This window comes from Enhydra lutris, unplaced genomic scaffold (assembly GCF_002288905.1).
Source record: "Enhydra lutris kenyoni isolate GAN:26980312 unplaced genomic scaffold, ASM228890v2 scaffoldscaffold1, whole genome shotgun sequence".
Taxonomy (NCBI): Eukaryota; Metazoa; Chordata; class Mammalia; order Carnivora; family Mustelidae; genus Enhydra; species Enhydra lutris.
The window spans coordinates 74,794,147-74,816,983 of NW_019154085.1; the positions used below are offsets into that span (position 1 = coordinate 74,794,147).

General features: G+C 38.7%; 1 protein-coding gene across 1 annotated transcript in view; it reads right to left on the reverse strand.

Moving 5' to 3' along the window:
• Window positions 1-2,327: 2,327 nt before the first annotated feature.
• The window catches only part of LOC111144596 (coiled-coil domain containing 141), a 220,786-nt gene continuing 200,276 nt past the window's right edge, over window positions 2,328-22,837 (reverse strand). Inside the window, exons 21-25 of the mRNA XM_022498977.1 lie at window positions 21,711-21,823; window positions 17,801-17,917; window positions 15,326-15,331; window positions 5,827-6,674; window positions 2,328-3,407 (exon numbers count right to left, since the gene is read on the reverse strand). Coding sequence (XP_022354685.1) covers window positions 3,140-3,407; window positions 5,827-6,674; window positions 15,326-15,331; window positions 17,801-17,917; window positions 21,711-21,823 — 1,352 coding nt within the window. The 3' untranslated portion in view covers window positions 2,328-3,139. The remainder of the gene's footprint in view (window positions 3,408-5,826; window positions 6,675-15,325; window positions 15,332-17,800; window positions 17,918-21,710; window positions 21,824-22,837) is intronic.

Consider the following 22,837-nt stretch of genomic DNA (forward strand, 5'->3'; position numbering starts at 1 on the left):
TTTTCAATTTTAATCAGTAATTTTAGTACATAATTTCATAAGGAGAATTCTTTGATCAAGACAGAAATCTTACCAAAAGGAAAATCACACTTAAGTCTTTGAAATTAAAATATAACCAGAAGAATAACTGAATAGCTTATTATTCTTCACTGCTGTGGGAATTACTAGATAGTCAATTGATAGCACAAAAGAATACATAGGTAGGTAGGTATGTAAATGGATGGATGGATAGATGACCAGATGGATGGATGGATGAATGGATAAATGAATGAATAGTTGGACAGATAGACTGATATATAGGTAACTAGCTGAACTATATCTTGAATTTCAGCATAATGCTTTTCCCCAATATTTGAGCTCTATGTGTGTATGCATATATGTGTGTATATGCTTATATTTGATATATGTTAAATACATATTATATTTGGTATGTGCATCAAATACATCAGGGATTTATACCTTATTCAGTCACACACCGTGGGTGGATGGATATACATATATCCCACACTGCTGCTCACTAACGCTCCCCATTAGCCTTTAACTGGCATGCAATAGGTAAAGCAAACAAGCAAATCCTATGCCCTAACAACCTCTAGCCACAAATTCAACTAAGATGGCAAAATGGGAAAGCAGATCTTACTAAATTAACAAGAAAGAGACAGAGAGTGGGACAGGAACTTGTCATTTGATCTTGCCTGCCCTCTTTGGACATGACTAGAGTTTACTATTTCGCTTCAACATGGGAAAAGCAGTTAAGCAAGATACGTAAAATATGTGGGGGCACCTGGGTGACTCAGTGGGTTAGGCCTCTGCCTTTGGCTCAGGTCATGATCTCAGAGTCCTGGGATCATACCCCGAATTGGGCTCTCTGCTCAGTAGGGAGCCTGCTTCCCCCTTTCTCTCTCTGCCTGCCTCTCTGCATACCTGTGATCTCTGTCTGTCAAATAAATAAATAAAATCTTTTTTAAAAAGTTACATAAAAAAAAGAGTTACATAAAATATGTGAAAATGGACAAAATGGATAGGAGACTTAAGAGACTATGAGTTCCCTAGGACATTGTATATATATAAGCTTTTAGCTCATTTTTGTCAAAATTTGGAAGAAAATTAAGAGATTTAATTGTTTAATTAAATTGATGCACAGGAAAAAAATGTCAACTTTACTCAACCACAGATTTCGTATCTTCAAATAACATTCAGTAGCTTTTTAATATTAACATGAATATATTACATTTAAATATTTTTATTATTATAGAAAGAAAGTCTTGCAGTAACATAATTGGTTCCTTCTCTTTATCAAAAATCTATTATAAATTATTCTTTCAACTGAAGATTTTGCTCTACCATGACAAGACTATGTTTAAAATTTAAAAACAGGGGCTCCTGGGTGGCTCAGTGGGTTAAACCTCTGCCTTCAGTTCAGGTCATGGTCTCAGGGTCCTGGGATCAAGCCCCACATCGGGCTCTCTCTCAGTGGGGAGCCTGTTTCCCCCTCTTTCTCTCTGACTGCTTCTCTGCCTACTTGTGATCTCTCTGTCTGTCAAATAAATAAATAAACTCTTTATTTTATTTTATTTTATTTTAAATATTTTATTTATTTGTTTGACGGACAGAGATCACAAGTAGGCAGAGAGGCAGGCAGAGAGAGAGGAGGAAGCAGGCTCTCTGCTGAGCAGAGAGACGATGCGGAGCTCGATCCCAGGACCCTGGGATGATGACCTGAGCTGAAGGCAGAGGCTTTAACCCACTGAGCCACCCAGGCGCCCCATAAATAAACTCTTTAAAAAAAAAAAACCCAAATACTTCTCTCATTCATGTTTATTTTTAAAAGGAATCAAAAAGAGGTCCTCTATTCTAAATAATATATTTCAGAAATGCACAGGAAAATTCTTTAATATTATAGTGATAATCAGAAGAAAAGGACAGAATTCACCTTATGTAGTCTTATTACATACTTTTCCCCTAGATCATACTAAATGCACCCTCATAAGTTAATTTCAAGTCTTTGAAAAAGATATAATCTTAGGAAACTAGAAAGGAATTTAAGTTCCAATTTATAAAACATCACCTTTCCACATGGGAAAGGTTGGAAATCACAGACTAATACCACTCCATAAATATTCCAAAGAAACAACATATGAATGAGATAGTGGGCAGGAGGCAAAATGATGATAAGTCACATCAAATAATATAATTAACTTCAGGCTTCATAGAATGCTTTCCATTTTCCAAATCTTTACAAGACATGCAAAGAAAATTCTCAATTGCCCGAGAGGTAGATGATAAACTCATTTTCCAAATGGGAAACTGAGGCAAAGGGATGTCTTTTCTACAGGCTGCAAAAAAATGGTCAGCAGCAGAATGAAGAGAAGATGCAGGAGGAACAGGTTGCCATTGTGAATGCATGGCTGTCCAAACCCTGACAGCCACATGACAGGGATTACATTAGTCCATCTGCAGCCCGTGCCCCATTTTACTCTATGACAGGTACAGTTGATGGAAGTTTGAGCCTCCATCTAAAGTTGACAGCACATCTATTTGCTATTGTGAAACCCGTGAGATCAACTTGAGGAATGATTATTTACAGTGGCCTCCTCAGACTTAGGAAGGCAGGCTAGGTTGAAACTACATAGAATGTATTTCAATAAATGAGATTAAGACATGAAATGCAATGAAAGGACAGCTGATGTGATAAGGTAAATTACAGCTTCTCATCAATATTTCTCCTGTTATCCTACAGAGATGTTTATGAGTATAATTAAAAATAAATTCTCAAACAATTGGATTTGAAATTTAATTCATATCTCTCTGTTGATGTGAGCCTTGACATACATGCTCTTAAGTGAGGAGGGAATAAATCTAGTGTAATTTTACTGGGCTTTATATTGAACACATCTCTTTCTAGAATACAAAAATGTATGTTTATCCGCTGCTAAGAACTTACCAAGCTCCTCAAATATACTAAAACACTAAAAGAAAATTTGCTTATTTCACAGAGCTTGGTATTAGCCAAGCAAACAATATGGCTAGAACAGGGGTACACTTGGAGGAGAGATATAGGAAGATGTGGGAGATGCAGAAAAATAAACAACCACCTTTGGGCTCGTGAGAATGACGTCCAAGAGTGCCAACCCCGCAGTTACTGTGCAAGGACCCAGTACATGAGGGACACACTAATATAGATGACACACAGTGTTACCCAGTTTATTCTTGTGATTGGTGGCCGGTGGTTACCTGTCACGTGGAGGATGACATTGGAAGAGAGAATGCCACTAGAGTTTTGGGCCCGAGCCACATAGAGGCCTGCGTCTGCCTCACATACCTTCGGAATGAACACCGAATGTCTTGTCTCCTTGTGTAAAACCTGTAAGTGCCCATCAGCAGACAATTTCTGGCCCTTCTTGTACCTGAAGCAGAGAGTCAGTTTTTAAAGTCAGGATCGCTGTAAATTCACATCATTTCTAAGCTCTAAAACCCATTGCAAACAAGCCCATTACCATTGTAATATTCTCTTTCTAGTATTAGCAGGAATTTTGCAGCTACCATGGATTCCAATGGGGCTGTTCATCCTTGAAGCAGAGATTGGAGACTTGTGGCCTGAGAAGTGCTCGACCGGATCAAACCATATTTTTCAAAAAATTGAATTTTTGAACAACATTAAACAGTTGAAATATTGCATGTGAAAATTCAGATATCTAACTATTCTTTTAAAAAACACTGAACAGGGTGCCTGGCTGGGTCAGTCGGTTGAGTGTCCGACTCTTGATTTCGGCTCGGGTCATGACCCCAGTGTTGTGAGATCGAGCTTCGTGTGGGGCTCTGCACTGGGCCTGGAGCCTGCTCAAGATTCTCTTTCTCCCTCTCCCTCTGTCCCTCCCTGTGCCCCAACTCTCTCTCTCTCTCTGTAAAACAAACAAACAAACAACAACAACAACAACAACACCCCACAAGAAAAACGAAGCCCATCTGGTCACAAGAGGGCCACCATTTGCTTATGGCAACAATTACCTAGAGTGTGAAATGGGACTCCTCTATTTGGCCTGTGTCATTCTTTCAGCTGCTATGGAATAAGAGCCTGTGAGTTCTGGGAGTCTATATTGGAGGAAGACTCATCCATCCCATCATAGTCACCCCACAAGATCCATGTGAGAACAAAAATATGCTGTTTTGGAGGAAGGTACTTATACAACATTTCCTGGCAAAATAAGTTCATTTCATTTTTATGAATTAATTTCATTAGCAGAAAATGATTTATAATTATAAAAGACATTTATGTAATTGGATTATTACCATTAATGATATGTTTCTAAAAGTTTCCTATGAACGTGAGTACTTAGCTGCCCTTTTTAGGAAGCAAACAATTTATTTTGTATATTCTAGATTCTCATTTATTTATATCCATGTTCCTTCACTTAAGGAGTGGTGACAAACCAGAATCATTTTCTGTTCCCATTGCTTATGTGATAATTTTGCATTTTTATGAGTGTCCTAAGAATGTTTATTTCCAAGAGCTTGCTAGTTGGTAATTGAGCAAAATCACTGTAAATCCAAAAGCAAGATATTTTTTCACAACACTGTGATAATTCCTCAACAGTAAATACTAACTAAGTTATTTGTTGTGTGGACAAAACCAAGAAACACTGCAGACAACATTTTTCTTTGGGGTGAACTGATATTTAATAATGAATTAAATAGTTTTTAAATTCAGAAATATGAAATTCCTGATCTATAAAAAAACCATGCAGTTGTAAAAACAAGACCATAAGACAAAAGCATGAATGGCTGCCTTGTAGCACAAGTGTAATCTCTTCTCATCATCTGAGAGACCCAAGTTTTCTCATAGATTCTTTTGGTAACCAACTCACACTTCAAGTATCATCAGTGGGCACACGTAGTAGTTGAAACTGTTGATGTAACGTCTACTGAAATACTATGATAAATAAATGCTATTTTACTTATCTTAGTTTATGAATATGAATTCAGTCTCACGTATTTGTAACTTTGTCCTCAGAGAAATCTAACCACATGAAAAATTTCTAAATGTTTAGAAGTAACCCACATAGTGAGAAAGTGAGAACTACTTTTAAAACAACAGTGATTCAAAACTTGTATTCTGCAGCTTACTTTCTATTAAAACAAATACGCTAAAAATTAATGTCTCCAGAGGGAAATCTTATTGTTCACAGCTCAGTTATTACACCACCTTTCAAAAATGGGTTTATTACCTGTCACTGGGAGTAACTGTAAAAGAAATATTTTTATTCCTTCTCTCACACTGAAGAAATTTATAGAAAGAAATCTTAGTGAAACAAACAAATATTACAAAAGTGATGTGTGACTCTGTTGGTAAGAGGGAAAAGATGAAATAGGTAAATGAAAGAAAAGGAGAAAACCCAAATTCTTACGTTTTTTATCGAATACAGGATGTTAAGTTAAATACCATGCTTATGTAGAAATAAGCAATAAGAATTTCAACTCACAATCTTCAGAAACGTGGAATGTTAGACTAATACCAAAAAAAAACCCCAAACAACAACAAAAAAACCCCAAAAAACAAAAAACCAAACCCCACAAAAGAGCACGGCTAAGTTGCAATGCCTTTGGAGTTGGTTAAGTGATTATTTTATGTGGTTCCTTTTGCTTTCTTCTGGGGATTAGCCATGCTGTGCCTACAGGGAGAGTTGGGGGTTGGTGTGAGGTTGAATCATGCGAGGTACAGGGTTGCAGAATACTAATCAGCTATCCCTACACCTTTAAGTTAGTGCACACAGAATGATTTGCTCCATCATTTAATGTGTTTATGACTTGTCATTATAAGCTACCCACCATGTCAGAGTAGGCTCTGGAAATCCTGTTACTTCAACTTCCAAAGTCACTGGCGAACCTTCTGTGACAGTTACATTAGACAGGAGTCTGGAGAAATTAGGTGCCTGGCCAGCGAGGCTGACCACAGTGTTCTTTGCTGATGTGCATTTAATCTCGTCTTGGGGGACCATTTGCCTCTGATAGGCCCGTCCGGGGTCTGAGAGAAACCCAAGGTCTGGGAATGCATCCTGGGAAACATGCAGCCTGTCTTGGGGTTTAGTGATGTTATTACCGACATGCACTTTCTCCCGGGTTTCTAGCAAACGTCCCTGAGCCTGAGGGTGCTGCTGTGAAGCTCTCTCATGCACGTCACTCGGCATGCTCTCTGGATGTTTAGCCCTGATTGTGCAGAAGGCAGTACTTTTTTCCAGAAATCCTCCGGAGGTTAATGGGAGCTCAGCTTTGAACTGGGGGTAAGGCCTCTCAAAATGACTTGAGAAAGTTTTTCTCTCATCATTGTAAGTGTCAGCAAAAGCAGCAGGGGGTGGAATGCCCGAGGCCTGGGCCTCCCCTGGCCTGCCGGCCCCAGTCTGCATCTTGTAGCTGCTTGTGTGAATGCTGAGGGAAGGGCTGGCACGCTCCTCCACGTCCATGTCAGCTGGGCCAAGGGGGGGATCGGGGCTTCCCGGGAGTGGAGGCAAGGAGATGTCATCAGGTGAGACACATTCATATTCTTTTCCTGAAAGCGTGTCTGCAGGCAGGAGCTGGCCTTGGACAGCACCCTCTCTGTCAGAGGGCGGCTGCTTCAGGTGCTGGGGAGACTGACCCTCTCCTGTTCCACTGATGGCCAGAACACCTGCTCCCTGCGCCTTCAAAACAGAAAAGCCAAAGCTTCGGGTTAGTCACTGAGTTTTCTTTTTCCAGGCCTCAACTTCGATCCAGGCAGACAATCTGAGAAAACCTACAAGTGAGTTAAAGCTTGGGGCCCTGGCACAAGTGGTACAGAATTTGAAACCATCAGTCTGTGGAACCTGGGCCCAGTCCCATGCCGTGACTGACCTCCAGTCTCTGAATGAAATGTGATCGGCCTTATGAAACAGAGACAAGAAAGCCCTAGTTTTCACCTATAATGAGGGGGTTGAATTGGATCAATGTCTTCCAAATCATGATCTGAGGAATCTCCTCCCACCAGCAAATTCTGCTTTGTGTTATGGGTCTACACTCCATGGGGACACATAGTTCCTAAATCTCAGAGGCTCCCTTGTTAGGTGATCCCTCAGACCCTCCTAAGAATAACCCCTCTTTCTTTCTTAGGAAAGTCACTCATTATTATTACTGTGGTGAATTATGCACAATATGAGACTTAGCATTTTAAGCGTATAGTTCAAAGGTGTTAAGTACACTCACATTGATGCAACCATCCATCATCCCCCTCCAGAACTTTTCCATCTTTCCAGACTTAAACTCTATACCCATTAAACACTAAGTTCTCCATTCTCTCCTCTCACCAGTCCCTCCTACTTTCTGTCTTTAGGAATTTAATAACTCCATATACCTCATATGGAGAAAGCCATTTTTAATGACTGGTTTTATTTTCTTAAAGCCCCTTATTTTTATTCTCCATTGAAAAGTACCTAGTAAGCACTTGTTTCCTACTAAGTACCATGCCAGACATTGGTGAGATGAAATGAGTAAAAGTAAACCAAGTCTGTGCTTTCAGGGAGGTAAGAGCCTAGTGGGGGAGGTAGATATCAATGGAACAAACACACCTTATGGTCTTCCACAAAAGAACACCAGATATAAAAGGGGAAGGCCTGCCACTCATCCTTCTGTGCCACGTGGAGCGCAGGTCATGCTAGGAGCCTGTGAAAGGCAGTCCTTCACCTCCTGCTTACGCTGATCTAGTATTTCTTCCTGCTAATCCGTGTCTCTGGTTTCAGAAGATACTCAAATATCCTTTCTGGCATAGATTCGAAAGAGCACTGAAGCTGAAAGGGATCTCATCTATCTCAACCTGTTGTTTTTTATCTACTTTTTTTTTCCTTTCCTCAGTATTTGGGTGCATTTTTACTTACTTAACAATTACCATGTTTTGTCCTATTGCTACTATGTGCACCTAAGAAAGTTAAGTCTCGCCTTGACTTTGAGTTCTTCATTTTAGCTCATAGTCCTGCCGCTGACATATATTTTATACATAATTTTTGAGAAATAAATATGTTTCAGGTTGAAGATCAGAAGCAAAAACAAAACAATGTTCCTTCTATTTTCCCAGAGATACAAATGGTCCTCAGAGAAAGCACAAGTGCAGCTTCAGTGAAAGTGGTTTCCTTCAGCCATTTAGTAGAAGTTAAAAGCCTAGGTCTAAAAATAAGCCAGAAGTTTTTTAAAAGCTCTTGTAATTAAAAAAAAATTACTAAATAAGCACATAGGCAATAGGAAATGCCCCTCCTTCTTCGGCTTGGCTCTGCCTTTATTTTCTTTTTCAAAGGGACTTTGATCCAACTCCTATTCAGTCTAGGAAATCTCCTCCATGACATTCTGGTAACCTCTGTTTGAACACTTTTCCCAAAAGGGTGCTTTCTTTGAGAAGAATTTTATGCTTTACTTGTGTTTAGAATCTCTTCCTGGGGGCACCTGGGTGGCTCAGTGGGTTAAGCCTCTGCCTTTGGCTCAGGTCATGGTCTCAGGGTCCTGGGATCGAGTTCCACATCAGGCTCTCTGCTCAGTGGGGAGCCTGCTTCCCCCTCTCTGTCTCTGACTGCCTCTCTGCCTACTTGTGATCTCCATCTGTCAAATAAATAAATAAAATCTTAAAAAAAAAAAAATAATTTCTTCCTGTATTTAGCAAAGCTATGCCTTCCCTCGGTATCCAACAACATATCTGAGTTGGCCTCCCCGAGCAACACAGATGTCTGACTGCTCTCCTCTTTTAACAGCCTTTTGACTATTTGGAGAATTGGTGCCATGACCTCTCAGTCTCTTTCATTGAACTAAAACCTCCAGGTCTTCATCTGCCTTGACTCTAGGACTTTTATCATCCTGGTCACCTTTTGGGAAGTCTCACTCCCACTGAGCTATAAGCTCCCTCACAGCAGGGACATTCGTTAATAGGAGGGTCATCCATAGCCAGGCAACTTCTTAATGACTTCTTTGGGGAAACTGTGTCTTTCCAGAGAAGAATAATGTTTAAGAATTGTCTGAAAAATTGCAACAAGTTTAGGAGAGAAACTTGAGCAAGAATCCAATCTAGTCTCCTCACTCCTCCTCGCCTCTTGGGGAGGAAATGACTTAGTCAGCCGCAGGTTTAGATGGAGCATGCTCAGCTCTGGCTTTCTGAGGCCTTTCTTGTCGATCTGCCTTCCAGAAGATGTGTGTATTCACACTCACTCTAAAGTCTGAAAGGGCCTGTACAGAAAGCCTGTGGTTCTCTAGCTGTGCACCCAAGTGTCTGGGTAGGCAGTCTATCTAAATCAACGATGAAGTTTTAGGAAACCCCCTAGAAAAGTCCAAGCCATGTTCCCTAAGCCAGTTTTTATGAGTGATTGATTCCCGACTCTTGTGCCTCTTGTTCAGATGGCGCCAAACTCAGAAGGCAATCCGAGAACATTATTTTTTTTACCCTGTACAAGTCCTAAAGTAGAAAAATGCTGTCCACAGAAAATAACACTACCAGATAATTTCTACTGACAATAAGAGAGAGTGTTATCAAATCTTTTTCTAGAAACATTTCAACTTATTAATGCTCCCCTTAAATATGTTTATTTCCAGGATTTATTTACTTTCAGATGGGAACTACTCAGTGGACCAACACCTTGATCTATATGATATATTTTTGTTAAAGTGATTATATTAGGTTTTTTGTCTCTATAAGAATCAGATGTGACTATGATTCATACTGAGTTTTTAATCAGCTAAAATTTTCTACCTTCTCTATTAATGCCATTGACAAAAGTGTTGAACACTGCAGAGTTTAGGACAAAGTCAGATGTCTCCCCAAGGCAAGGCACACTGTCTTCCAGGTTGACACTGTTGAACTACCTAACATTCTTGGAACAGTTATAACCTGACCAAACTCATTCAGTTCACATCTTTCCACCTACTGTAAGAGAGAGATCATGAATGTGTTTATCAAATGACTTTTTGAAATCACAGTAAATTTTGCCTATGGCACTAACCTAGAATTATCCATTAAATAATCATCTCACAAAGCAAAATAAGGTGAATTTAATACAATTTTTCCTGAGTCAATCCATGTTGGCCCTTGGCACTTCTTCCTTTATTCTCAAAGACAAATAACCTTTCAGTTTTTAGGTCATTATGGAATTTTACAAAACTTCCTTTTTTTTTTTTTTTAAAGATTTTATTTATTTGACAGAGAGAGAGAGAGAGATCACAAGTAGGCAGAAAGGCAGGCAGAGAGAGAGGGGGAAGCAAGCTCCCCGCTGAGCAGAGAGCCCGATGTGGGGCTCGATCCCAGGACTCTGAGATCATGACCCGAGTTGAAGGCAGAGACTTTAACCCACTGAGCCACCCAGGCGCCCCCAAAACTTCCTTTTTAATTTTAATTAATTTTTGAAGTTCAAGTATAATTAACATACAGTGTTAAATGTGTTGCCTGGTAGAGATGTTTGTAGCTACACTTGAGGTGAGTACAGTGTAACATATAGACTTGTTGAATCACTATGTACACCTGTACAATGGTACTTTAATTTAAAAAACAATAAATTATAAAGCAAATGATAAAAAAAAGTACCTACAATAGATATTTTTGATACTGCCAACTGTAATTAAGTATCAACACTATGTGTCATTATTTTTTTCTTTTTTGTAGCGATATACTTAATCCAGGCAGGTGGATCCAGACTACTTTCTCTGTGAGATGAGAGGGTATTGATTAACCCGTGGTCTTGTGTTCTACTCCATCTGAGCAACTGATTCCCCCCCCATATTAGTTTGGTTCTAAGACTGTGGGGGGAGTTAAGTAACCGGTTCTTAAATTTTTAAATTATCTTTTCTATGATATGTTACCTCCAAACTGGACTGTCAGATAATGTATATTAAGGGGAACTGTGAAAACATAAATTTGTTTTAAATTTGCTCTTCTTGGGGTGCAACAACGAAATATCACTGTACGGTGGGGGAATGATGCCTTCATTGCCTGTGTGTCTCTGGCTCTGAGTTGTACCGGATTGGGCTGCTATACCTCCTAGCAAAAATGAATTGATTCTATATAAGTATAGTTTAAATGAGCTCAGTTCAAAGAAGGCTTCCAACTTACCTGCTTTTGTTGGCAGTATCTTCAACCTATGAGAATTATATCTGAGTCTTAAACTGGCAACATCATTTCCCAGCTATGATTTCCTTTATGGTCTGGGAAAGCCCTTACAGATTTACTTCATGGAATTAAAAATCCTTAGTATCAAAAAGGTACTTCATGAGGTTGGCATGGGAATCTGCAGTGTCATTACAAAGCAACTCATTTATACGTAGCAGTTCCTTGCTTTCCTGTGTTCTTGGGGAAAAAGTTTAGTATGTCTGAAATTCCGGAGAATGGGGCTGCCCGCCCAGTTCAGACATTGGTTTCTGGGATTTGTGGAAGGCAAAATATTTGATCTTTTTTAGTGTGAGTTTCCTCAACTGTAAAATGGTATTTGATCAGATGATTGTTATATCCCTTCTAGCACTTGAATTCTATAACCATAAATGTGGGCATTGTAAGCTTGCATCTTCTGCTGAATAGTTCTATGATTTTGCGGGAGTCTCTTTATATTCTGGGAGTTCATTTAACCCGAGGAATTTTCAGATATTACTATGGATTTAACTACAGTGCTCACCTTGGAAGTAAAATACCATCACTAATCTGTTAACAGCATAATGGGCACTGCATTTACTGAATTGCCTAATGCCACCTGTTGCATTTGGGAGTTTGAAAAATGAGAAACGCTTTATTATCTCTAAGAGAAAACCTGTGATGAATATATTCTTGTAATAGTCTGGGGGAATTGTTCTCTTTTTTAAAAGGTTTTTTTTTTTTTTTTAAAGATTTTGTTTGTTTATTTGACAGAGAGATCACAAGTTTGGCAGAGAGGAGGCAGAGAGAAAGGAGGAAGCAGGCTCCCCGCTGAGCAGAGAACCCGATGTGGGGCTCCATCCCAGGACCCTGGGATCACGACCTGAGCTGAAGGCAGAGGCTTTAACCCACTGAGCCACCCAGGCACCCCTCTTTTTTAAAAATTTTTATTTAAATTCCAGTTAGTTAACATACAGTGTTATCAGTTTATTATTTATTATTAGTTTATTATTATTAAGCATTAGTTTCAGGTATAAAATACAGTAATAAAATTCAGTGATTCAACACCTCCTGGTGCCCATCACAAGTGCACTGGTTAATCACCATCACCTGTTTCACCATCCCCCGCCCACTTCCCCTCTGGTGACCATCAGTTTGTTCTCTATAGTTAAGAGTCTGTTTCTTGATTTGTCTCTTTCTCTCTCTCTTTTCTCCCCCTAGGTTCGTTTGTTGTGCTTCTTAAATTCCACATATGAGTGAAATCATATGCTATTTGTCTTCCTCTGACTGATTTAGTTCAGTTAGCATAATTCTCTCGCTCCATCCATGTTCTTGCAAATGGCAAGATTTGATTTTTTTCTATGGCTGAATAATATTCCATTATATAATATATATTATATTTACATATGTATACATATATACTGTATATACACGTATATGCATGTATATGTATGTATACATATTTTATATATACATACCACAGCTTCTTTGTCCATTCATCAGTCAATGGACACTTGGGCTATTTCTGTAATTTAGTTATTGTAGATAATGCTGCTATAAATATGAGGATGCATGTATCCCTTTGAATTAGTATTTTTTTATTCTTTGGGTAAATACCTAGTAGTGCAATTACTGGACTGGAGGGGTAGTTCTATTTTAAACTTTTTGAGGAATGTCCATACTGTTTTCCAGAGTGCCTACATCAGTTTGCATTTCCACCAACAGTGCAAGGGGGTTTCTCTTTCTCTACATCTTTGCCAACACCTGTTGTTTCCTGTGTTGTTAATTTTGGCCATTCTGACCCGTATGAGGTAATGTCTCATCCTAGTTTTGTTTTGTATTTCCCTGATGATCAGTGATGCTGCACATCTTTCCATGTGTCTGTTGATTATCTGTATGTCTTCTTTGGGAAAATGTCTATTCATGTCTTTTGCCCATTTCTTAACTGGATTACTTGTTTTTTGGGTGTTGAGTTTGATAAGTTCTTTTTATATTTCGGATATTAATCCTTTATCAAATATGTCATTTGTGATTATTTTCTCCCATTTGGTAGGGTGCCTGTTAGCTTTGCTGATTGTTTCCTTTGCTGCGCAGAAGCTTTTATCTTGATGAAGTCCCAACAGTTTATTTTTGCTTTTCCCCCCTTGGCTCAGGAGACATATCTAGAAAGAAGATGCTATGGCTGATGTCAAAAGAGGTTACTGCCTGTGTTCTCCTTAGGGTTTTTATCCGTTTTGAATTTATTTTTTTGTATGGTGTAAGAAAGTGGTTCAGTTTCACTCTTTTGTATGTTGCTGTCAAGTTTTCCCAACACCATTCGTTGGAGAGACTGTCTTTTTCCATTGGCTATTCTTTCCTGTTTTGTTAAAGATTAACTGACCATATAACTATGGGTTCATTTCTGGGTTTTCTATTCTGTTCTGTTGATCTATGTGTCTGTTTTTGTGCCAGTACCATGCTGTCTTAATGACTATAGCTTTGTCATAGAGCTTGAAGTCCGGCATTGTGATGCCCCCAGCTTTTCTTTTCTTTTTCAAGATTGCTTTGGTTACTTGGGTCTTTTGTGGTTCCATATAAATTTTAGGATTATTTGTTCTAGTTTTGTGAAAAATGTTTTTGGTATCTTGATATGGATTGCGTTAAATCTGTAGATTGCTTTGGATAATATAGACTTTTTTTTTTTTTTTTTTTTAAGTAGGCTCCATGCTCAGTGTGGAGACCATTGCAGGGCTTGAACTCACAACCCTGAGATCAAGACCTGAGCTGAAATCAAAAGTTGGACGTTTAACTGACTGAGCCACCTAGGTGCCCTGGGCAGTATGGACATTTTAATATTTATTCTTCCAACTCATGATCATGAAATGTCTTCTATTTCTATGTGATATCTTTAATTTCTTTCATCAATATTTTATAGTTTCTAGAGTACAGGTCTTTCACCTTTTTGGTTAGGTTTATTCCTAGGTATATTATTGTATTTGGTGTAATTGTAAATGGGACTGATTCCTTAATTTCTTTTTCTGCTGTTCATTATTGGTGTATAGAAATGCAATAGATTTCTGTATTTGATTTTGTATCCTTCAACTTTACTAAATTTGTTTATGAGTTCTAACAGTTTTTTGGTAGAGTCCTTTGGGTTTTCTGTACAGTGTTTCATGTCATCTGCAAATAGTGAAAGTTTGATTTCTTCCCTGCCAATTTAGATGCCTTTTATTTCTTTTTGTTGTGTGACTACTGAGGCAACAACTTCCAGTACAACGTTAAATAATAGTGATGAGAGTAGACATCCCTGTCTTGTTCCTGACCATAGAGGGAAAGCTGAAAGTAATGGCCTAATTCATCTTGATGAAGTCCCAATAGTTTATTTTTTATTTTTTCCCCTTGCCTCAGGAGACATATTGAGAAAGAAGATGCTATGGCTGATGTCAAAGAGGTACTTCAGAGAGTGTCTCTGGTGTGTGCTACATGTGCTCTCCTATTGTATTTTGGCTGCTCTATCCTTCAGGCTAGTCATCTGGAGAGGCTTTCTTGCATGCTGTGGGCAGTGTTTGGTCCCCTGCCTCTATGTAAGGAGTTTTACCTACATATGCTCTGATCTGCTTGTGAAATGAGATCGGACACCATCTCCACCAGAACTGAGGCCCTGCAGAACACTCTGATTGGGAGACATAGTGTGGGCAGGAATTTGTACTGGTGTTCAGGGGAGGAGCTGCTGTGCTAGGACTGAGGCAAGTTTGATTGAAAGGGGCAGTCCCGTGAGAGTATAGGGGTGTGGGGCTTGTTGTAAGCAAGTCAGGTAGCTAGTGTTGGCACTGCACTGCTTCTCATAGATGGATCTGTATTTATGTTGAGGGTTGGAGGAGGAAAATGGTATCACCCAGTTCCTTTGTTCCTGGAGAGGGATTTCTGTAAACACTGCCTCTCAGGATGTACTCCACTCCAAGAAGAGTGAACAATATCCTCACTGTGTGCCCCAGGATTCTTCAGATTGCGCTTTCCACACTGTCTGTCCCCAGGTTGTTTGCCTGCTTTCCCTCTAGGAGTAGGGCAGTGCCCTCTGGCTCTATCCCCGTCAAGCCTGATGATCTTTAACACTCTAGGCTTTAAGCCCTGCTGGTTGCAAGAACTCACAAAATTCAGCCCCTCTTGTTTTCCAAGCCAATGTCTTTGGGAAAATGTTCTCCTTGTGCATTCTCCTGTGTGCTCCTCTCTCACCCTTTGCATCCACAGCACCCTCCCCTCCATAGCACTGGTGATCTGTTTCTCCCCTGAACCACATCTTCATACTTTCTACCTTCTTTGATATGGCCTCTTCTCTCCCTTTAGTTGTAGAGTTTGTTCCATCAGTCTTCATGCTGTTTTCTGGGATATTTAGGATGATAGTTATCTAGTTGTGTTTGTGGGACAAGAGAAGCCTCAGGCCCTCTTACTCTGCTGCCATCTTCCTCTGACCAAACACTACTGGAATTGTTCTTTTTGAGTCCAATAACTTTCCAAAGAAGATAACACCATTTGGGGTATTGGAATTGGACACAATGATTCCCAGATAAGCTTTTATTTTACTTGGTATTTTTGTTATCTGTCCATATGGCTTTTTGGGAAATCATCACATCTGACACATAATATAAATGATAGAGATAATTAAATGGTAAATGTGATTGAGCTGTTTAAAGGGAAGATTACTGTCACCCTTTCGTTTTGCTGTCTGTGCTAACTGCACCTGAATGTATATGTGAAATGATGTCAGTGAGAGTTCTTGACAGCTATAATTGTGGGCCTTCACTTTTATACTAAATAACAAATGACCTTTCAACTTATATTAAAAAAATTGATTTCACAGTGAAAATAAACCTTGCTTTTTTATTTAAAGGAATCTTTTTCTTTATTTTTTTCTACGAAAAATAAATAAAAACAAGAAAATCCATATTTACTAAGTATAAATGAGTATGTTTGCTTTGGTAATAATGAGTTGCACTTCAATTCTTAGTAAATGGGTGTGGTTGACAGTGTAGACAATGTACAGAATTTAAAAAATAAGTTGAATTTAGTATCTCTTAGAAACCTAGTTAAGAAGGGGCATCTGGGTGGCTGTCAGTTAAGTGTCTGCCTTCAGCTTAGGTCATGATTCCAGGGTCCTGGGATCAAACCCCATATAGGGCTTCCTGCTCAGTGGGGAGACTGCTACTCCCTCTCCCTCTGCCACTCCCCTCTGCTCATGCTCCCTCTGTCTCACTTGCACTCTCTCAAATAAATAAATAAAATCTTTTTAAAAAAAGTTACCTAGTTAAGAAAATGTGATGCATTGAATGTTATTCTTTACTATTTCAATGAGATGATCTCAATCAAGGGTGCTTTTGTTCTCCAGGGAACATCTGGCAATGTCTACGAACATTGGTTATGACAACTGGGTGAGGAGTGGGAGTGCCACTGGCATCTAGTTGATAGAGGCCTGGAATGTTGTTAAATATCCTATAATGCACAGGACAGCTCTCCACAACAAAGAATTCTCTGGGCCAAAATATCAATAGTACTGAGATTGAGAAATCCCAGAGACCAATCACAGTAACCAAAGGCCATCTGATATAAGACCAAGACTCAACAGAGTGATCAAGGTTTGGCAGCTTTCCTGTGCTTCAGAGTAGAATCAGGGTTTAAATGCTTCAAGACCATCCCACAAAAAAGCCAGTTTGTATAATGATACTTGCTGCCTGGAGATTATATAATTTCAATAGATCTTGACATAGATTTAACCTGTGGAAAAGATTATAGAAGGTTATATAGAAGATCTAAGAATTGTACTGACTTGAAGGAAAGATAAATCATTCTCCCTGAGATAACAACAAGTGGGGAGATATTTATTTTAAATTCTCATGTCACAAGAAGAATACTTTATTAATTTGGGGGCAGTCGAGAATAATGTTGACTCTGTTCCTTCAGTTCCTTGGGAGAAAGAGAAACACTAGAAGCAAATCTGGTAAAGCAAAAAGATAGGAGCTAATTATAGTCCAGCAGCTATAAATAGAGAGAGAGCAACTTATATTGAAAAACTATAATGATACGATTTAAATAATGCATTTGAAATTATGAAACATTTGCATTTTGTGAATATTTGCAGTTTTTGCTACATATTTAATTTATCTGTAATATATAGATTTTAAAGTAATTTAAATATTTTAAGTACTTTAGTATTTATATGTCAGTTGGATCCTATGTTTTAGTATATTACCTGGAAATATCAACTTAGAGATAGATTCAGTGGAATAAGACACAAGCTAATTTCATGTATTAAGATTTTCCAGTGGATAGTGTGAAACAACAGAACCATAGCTTGGTGGTATAATAGAGAGAAGTCAAATTTGAAGTTGGGATTGACTGTAAAAGGAAAATGGGAAAGGCAACTAAAGGTGGGAGAAATAGTAGTAGTTTGGAGTGACAGTATGGTGACTGAAGGGCTATCCCAATACCACTGTGCAATGCTGTGGTCCCACTGTTAAACAGAAGATGCTCAGAGGAAAATAGCATAAATGGAAGAAGAACAACTAAGTAAAGTGTAGAAGGGAAGTACAGGATAAGGACATTCACATTGCATGTGCATTGAAAGATTTGATTCAGATAGAAAAGAAGGCTTTAATTCACTTTTTTTTTCAATGAATAAGGACTCTAACCTCAAAACAGAATGAATAACTGAGATTACATAATTTTCTTTACCTTATTCTTTCCTTCACTGAATAGTGTCTGTGTATTACTCGCTGGTTCTTTTAGCAGATCGATGAAGTCATCATGGAGGTCTTCCAAATTCACATCTGTCTTTAAAATGTCCCCCTGCTGTACAAAGCAATGGTTAGTGGAGACTGGGCCAGGAAAGTTGGAAGTAGAGCGCTACAAAATAACCCCTAGGAAGAAAACATAGGCCACTTGGAACCTTTCCGCAAATGTATTCCACAAGAGACTGAAGACTCTCATGTTGTGATTTACAAAATTAACTTGTCAAGCTCACAGCTCCCCATCCACCTCACTGCTTTGATAAAATTCATTGCCAGTAAAAATTGGTTGTTCAAAGGCCCAGCCGGAACGAAGTCATTATTGCAGTAGGATGCACCTACAGGAGCATTCTCTAGAGAAAGGAATCATTGCGCATGGCCATCTAACCATTAGGAGCACTTTGGGGTGAAGTGCTGAGGAAGAAATGTCTGAAGATTTTGGTGGAGAACAAAGAGGAAGTCCAGAGAATATGCATAAGCAAATGTTTGGGAGACTTGTGAAGAGAGGAAGAAAACATCACTGAGTATGGTAAAGAAAAAAAGTTGAGAACAAAGGATGTTTCCTGTGGGTGATGATATTACGCTCCTTTAGTTCATGGAGCTATTTTAGTCGAGGAAGTACAGGCACTTGCAAGCTGCTGGGGAGCCCCTGTGAGGGCTGAAAAGACTATGTAAAGGTGAAAGGAGCCTCAGGTACACCAAATTTAGGATGATGGATTTTACCACACCAGAACATTCTCTATTCCACCTGGAACATGTCATTAGATGGGCCTTAAAGAAATAGCACACTCCTCAAAGTGCATGTGCTATATGGACTCAGAGAATTAGGAGGAAGATTCAGATTTTAGTCTAACTCTAAAATGTAAGCTGGTTGGTATTAGTGGATAAGTCAACTCCACTTTAGTACACATGTGATATCTAATCTCAAAATGGCAGTGGTTGTTGAAAGAATGCTAGATTTTGAATTGTATTTAATTATAGAGTTCACCACTACTGATGGTGAGGCCCCAGGCAAAGCACTTTTACCTTCTTTGAACTCCACCTCTAAGACAAGGAAAATGGGGCCCCTGGCTGGCTCATTAACCTGGGCGGTTAAGCATCCGACTCTTGGTTTCAGCTCAGGCCATGATCTCAGGGATGTGAGATCGAGCCTTGCATAGGAGGCTGCTTGTGCTTCTCTCCCTACCCCTTCTGCCCCTGCTCATGTGCTCTTTCTCTCTCCTTCTCCTTGAATGAATGAATGAATAAATAATTAAATAAATAAATAAAATAGGAAAACAACATTTGCCTTACCACCATCATAAGGGTATTTGGAAATCACTGAAGTAATATATATATGAAAAGCCTTAGTATATCCCAAATTGTTATACAAATAGAAAGGATTATTATCGTTATTTCAGCTTTGATAGGGATTTCTGGGCCTACTTTTAATAACACCTACAAAATGCCCATAGCACCAACCTTAAAAACATAAAAACTAGACATTTATGCTCTCATGCAAATATCTGTAAAGTGTTAATAAGCATTCTTTGACAAGCTTTTGTTCAGGGTCTAACTTGTAAGAGCCTTGTTGATACCCATAAGTCTTGCCAGAGAGACCCTTCCTCATTTTTTATATCTACCCAAATCAAACCTTTTTGAGCTATTGAAGGATTCTTCTTCTCTGTACCAGTCCTTTGAGTTTTTAGTACAAATGCCAATACTCTTTCTAGAAAACCCGCCTTAGGCAAAGCACAGTGTTAAATGTTGTGTGGGACCCTAAACTGAACAGAACCATAGGGTTTTCTCAGGTGTAATCAAATAGATGGGTTGGGGTAGCGATGGTAGTTACATGTGATGATTATAGTAGGAAAGAATGCACGTGTTCTGGGGGATCAGAGAAGAAGGGACAAAAGACTTGCAAAAGCCTAACAAAGGAGTTGAAAAAGAGGCAACATTTGGGTTTGGCTTTGAGAGATAGTAAAATGTAGATAAACAGAGAGAGAAGGTCATGTACATGAAGGTTTAGAAGCAGAAAACTCGGGAATATGGGATGGTCCGCCACTGAGACAGGTACCTATGGTGAATATAGAAGCACACTAATTTGGAAAGACACTCAGCTGCAGAACATTGGAAGGCCTTGAATTTCAACTTTATTTGGCAAGCAATGAAGAATTTATAGTGGAGTACTTTGAGTATAAAAACGATACTAGCAGCTGTATTTAGGAAGGGTAATCTAGCTAGAGGGTATAATTAGGAGGCTCCTGACTAGTGCAAAAGAGAAACCAGGTGATGAGTTGAAAATGAGAAAAAGAGGGTGCAATCCTAACTAAGGTGTGTAAAAAGAATGGGGGATGAGGAAGTGGGCAGAGGGAGTGGCAAGAGCTTTAAGAAAGAATGGCCATGAAGGGATAAGAGAGTAAATTTTGTTAAGTGGACCTCACTTGAAGATGTACAACAGAAATGGGAGGGCTGTTCTAGATAATAGAGAGCAAAGAGTCAGCAAAGCTGTGCTTTTCAAGCTGTGTATTGGAAGTCCGGAGAAGAAACAGATCCTCAGAGGGTTGGGTGAAGGTGGAGAAGATATGATCATTGTTTAAAAAGATAATATGCATATGGCATATTCATACATTACTGGTGACATTAAAATTGTAAAATGTTTGTGGAATGTAATTTAACATATGTATATTAGAAACATTAACAACTTCATGCTCATTTACCCAAATCTGCTCTGGAGAGTTTATGTGTAGGAAACAATACAAGAGAAAAAAAAATCTTTATGTGAGAAGATGTTCATTGCAGTGTTATATAAAATGGTAAAAAAGTTTAAGATTTAGTTTCTTAAGGAAAAAAGATAATTTGTTTGATCACCCACTCAATTAAAAGCTTAGCAAACTATTTTGAATGGACTGAGTACTCAAATTTATGACATGGAAATTCATACAGAAAAAATGGTTGCTAGAAATATAATTCTACTCTGAACTATGAGAGCGCCCTTATGTCTCGATATCAACAATGATCATTATAATTATAAATGTTTTCACATTTCAATTCTCAGGGTTACTCTGTGATTAGGTTTCCCTATTCACTCCACTGTACAGATCAAGAAACTGAGACACAAAGAGATGAGGTAATTCACCCCAAATCACAAGTCCAATAATTTGGAGGACTGGTATTCCTAGGCAGCTGTGTTTTACTCTAAAGCCTATGTTCTTAATTACCTCATTATTCTCTCCATCTTAAATAACCAGTTCTTTCAGCCAGTCACTAAAACAGTACTAATGAAGCTAGTTTTCACAAAATACAGACAAAAGAATATATGCATTTCTCTCTTTTAACTGAATTTGCCTAGACATTAGATATCAACATATTTCCTCTCTAGTCTTTATTCCATCAACTTTTTATTTCATGAAGGATGCTAATGATTAGTTTAATACTTCTATGAAGCTAAATGTTCAATGAATATAACACCTGAGGATTTAATTTTATTTTCTCTGGGGCCACAATTTGGAAGGGGGAAAAAAAAGCCCTTCCATTTATTATTTGGGAATGAAAACATAAGGCTACTTAATACAGACTTTACTTTGATTTTAATGGCACACATTTATCCTTTAGGATGTGATCCATGAAAATGTAAATGAGACACCTTAATTGTGTTTAGCCCTCCTTCCCAGCAATATTTTTCTCTGCAGTGATGGAAAAGAAACAGAATTAATTATCAGAAACACCCAGATAATTATGTTAGAAAGCTGTGAAACAAATGTGCACATTATGTCCCTTGAGAATTTCTGTTAGAACATCTTTGCACTAGAAGACACTTATCAACACATTTTTATTTATATCACTTGAAAATACATATTCTGGGAAGAAGAAATTACCTTCAGCTTTTCTTCAAGCTCTGTGAGAGAGACACATAATTCAGTGATAGATTCAAGAACCTCTTTGTGTTTTGCCATTATTTTCTCAGCATATTTCTGCCCTTCTTCAAAACCTGGGGAGAAGGGGGACAAAAAAAACTCTTTTTGAGATCAAATCCTTAGCAGGAAAAAAAAAAAAAATCCCAGGCATCAATTCACCTCCCCAGTGTCTGGTGTAAAGGCTGATAGATAGTAAGTGCTTAATAAATACTGTTGAATAGAAAAATAAATGAGGGGCGCCTGGGTGGCTCAGTGGGTTAAGCCTCTGCTTTCAGCTCAGGTCATGATCTCAGGGTCCTGGGATGGAGCCCCGCATCCGCCTCTCTGCTCAGCAGGGAGCCTGCTTCCCCTCCTCTCTCTCTCTCCACCTGCCTCTCTGCCTACTTGTGAACTCTCTGTCAAATAAATAAATATTTAAAAAAATAAAAAATAAAAAATAAATAAATAAATAAAGACATTTTTTGAAAAAACAGGTACCCCAGAAAAATGATTATATTTGCTGTACCTTGTCACTTTTATGTAACCTAAATCATGTTGCTATGCTAATATTCTTAAAGCACCACTCTAATCATTGTTTCCTGTTCAGAACATGGTCAATTCTTCATTTATGCATTCAAAAACAGTTTCAAGGTGCTTCTGATGAATATTTGTCACCGTAGATCTCTCACATACTTAGTCTCTGGTCAAAGTGCGCCTCTTCTTCACAGCAAGTAGTCTCTCCTCCACCAGGAATGCCCTTCCCCCGGACTCCCTGCTGTCTACTTCAGATACCAGTATCTTTGTGAGATGTTCTTAATCCTCCCCACGTAGATTTTCTCTCTACTGGAATAATAATAAAAATAGCTACCACACAGTGAATGCTTATTATTTGACTATAGCTAAGTACTTTATATGCATTAATGCATTTTTCCTTGGATTTTCTAGGCCCTATTGCATTTACAAATGAGGAAATTGAGGCCCAGAGAGCCTCCTCAGGCTGCCCAGACAGTAATGCAGAAGCAGGGATTTGAAACCAGGATTGCAGACTCCAGGGTTTAGACTAAGCCGTATTTCACAACGTTACGGGCTGCATTGTGTCTCCTCCAGAA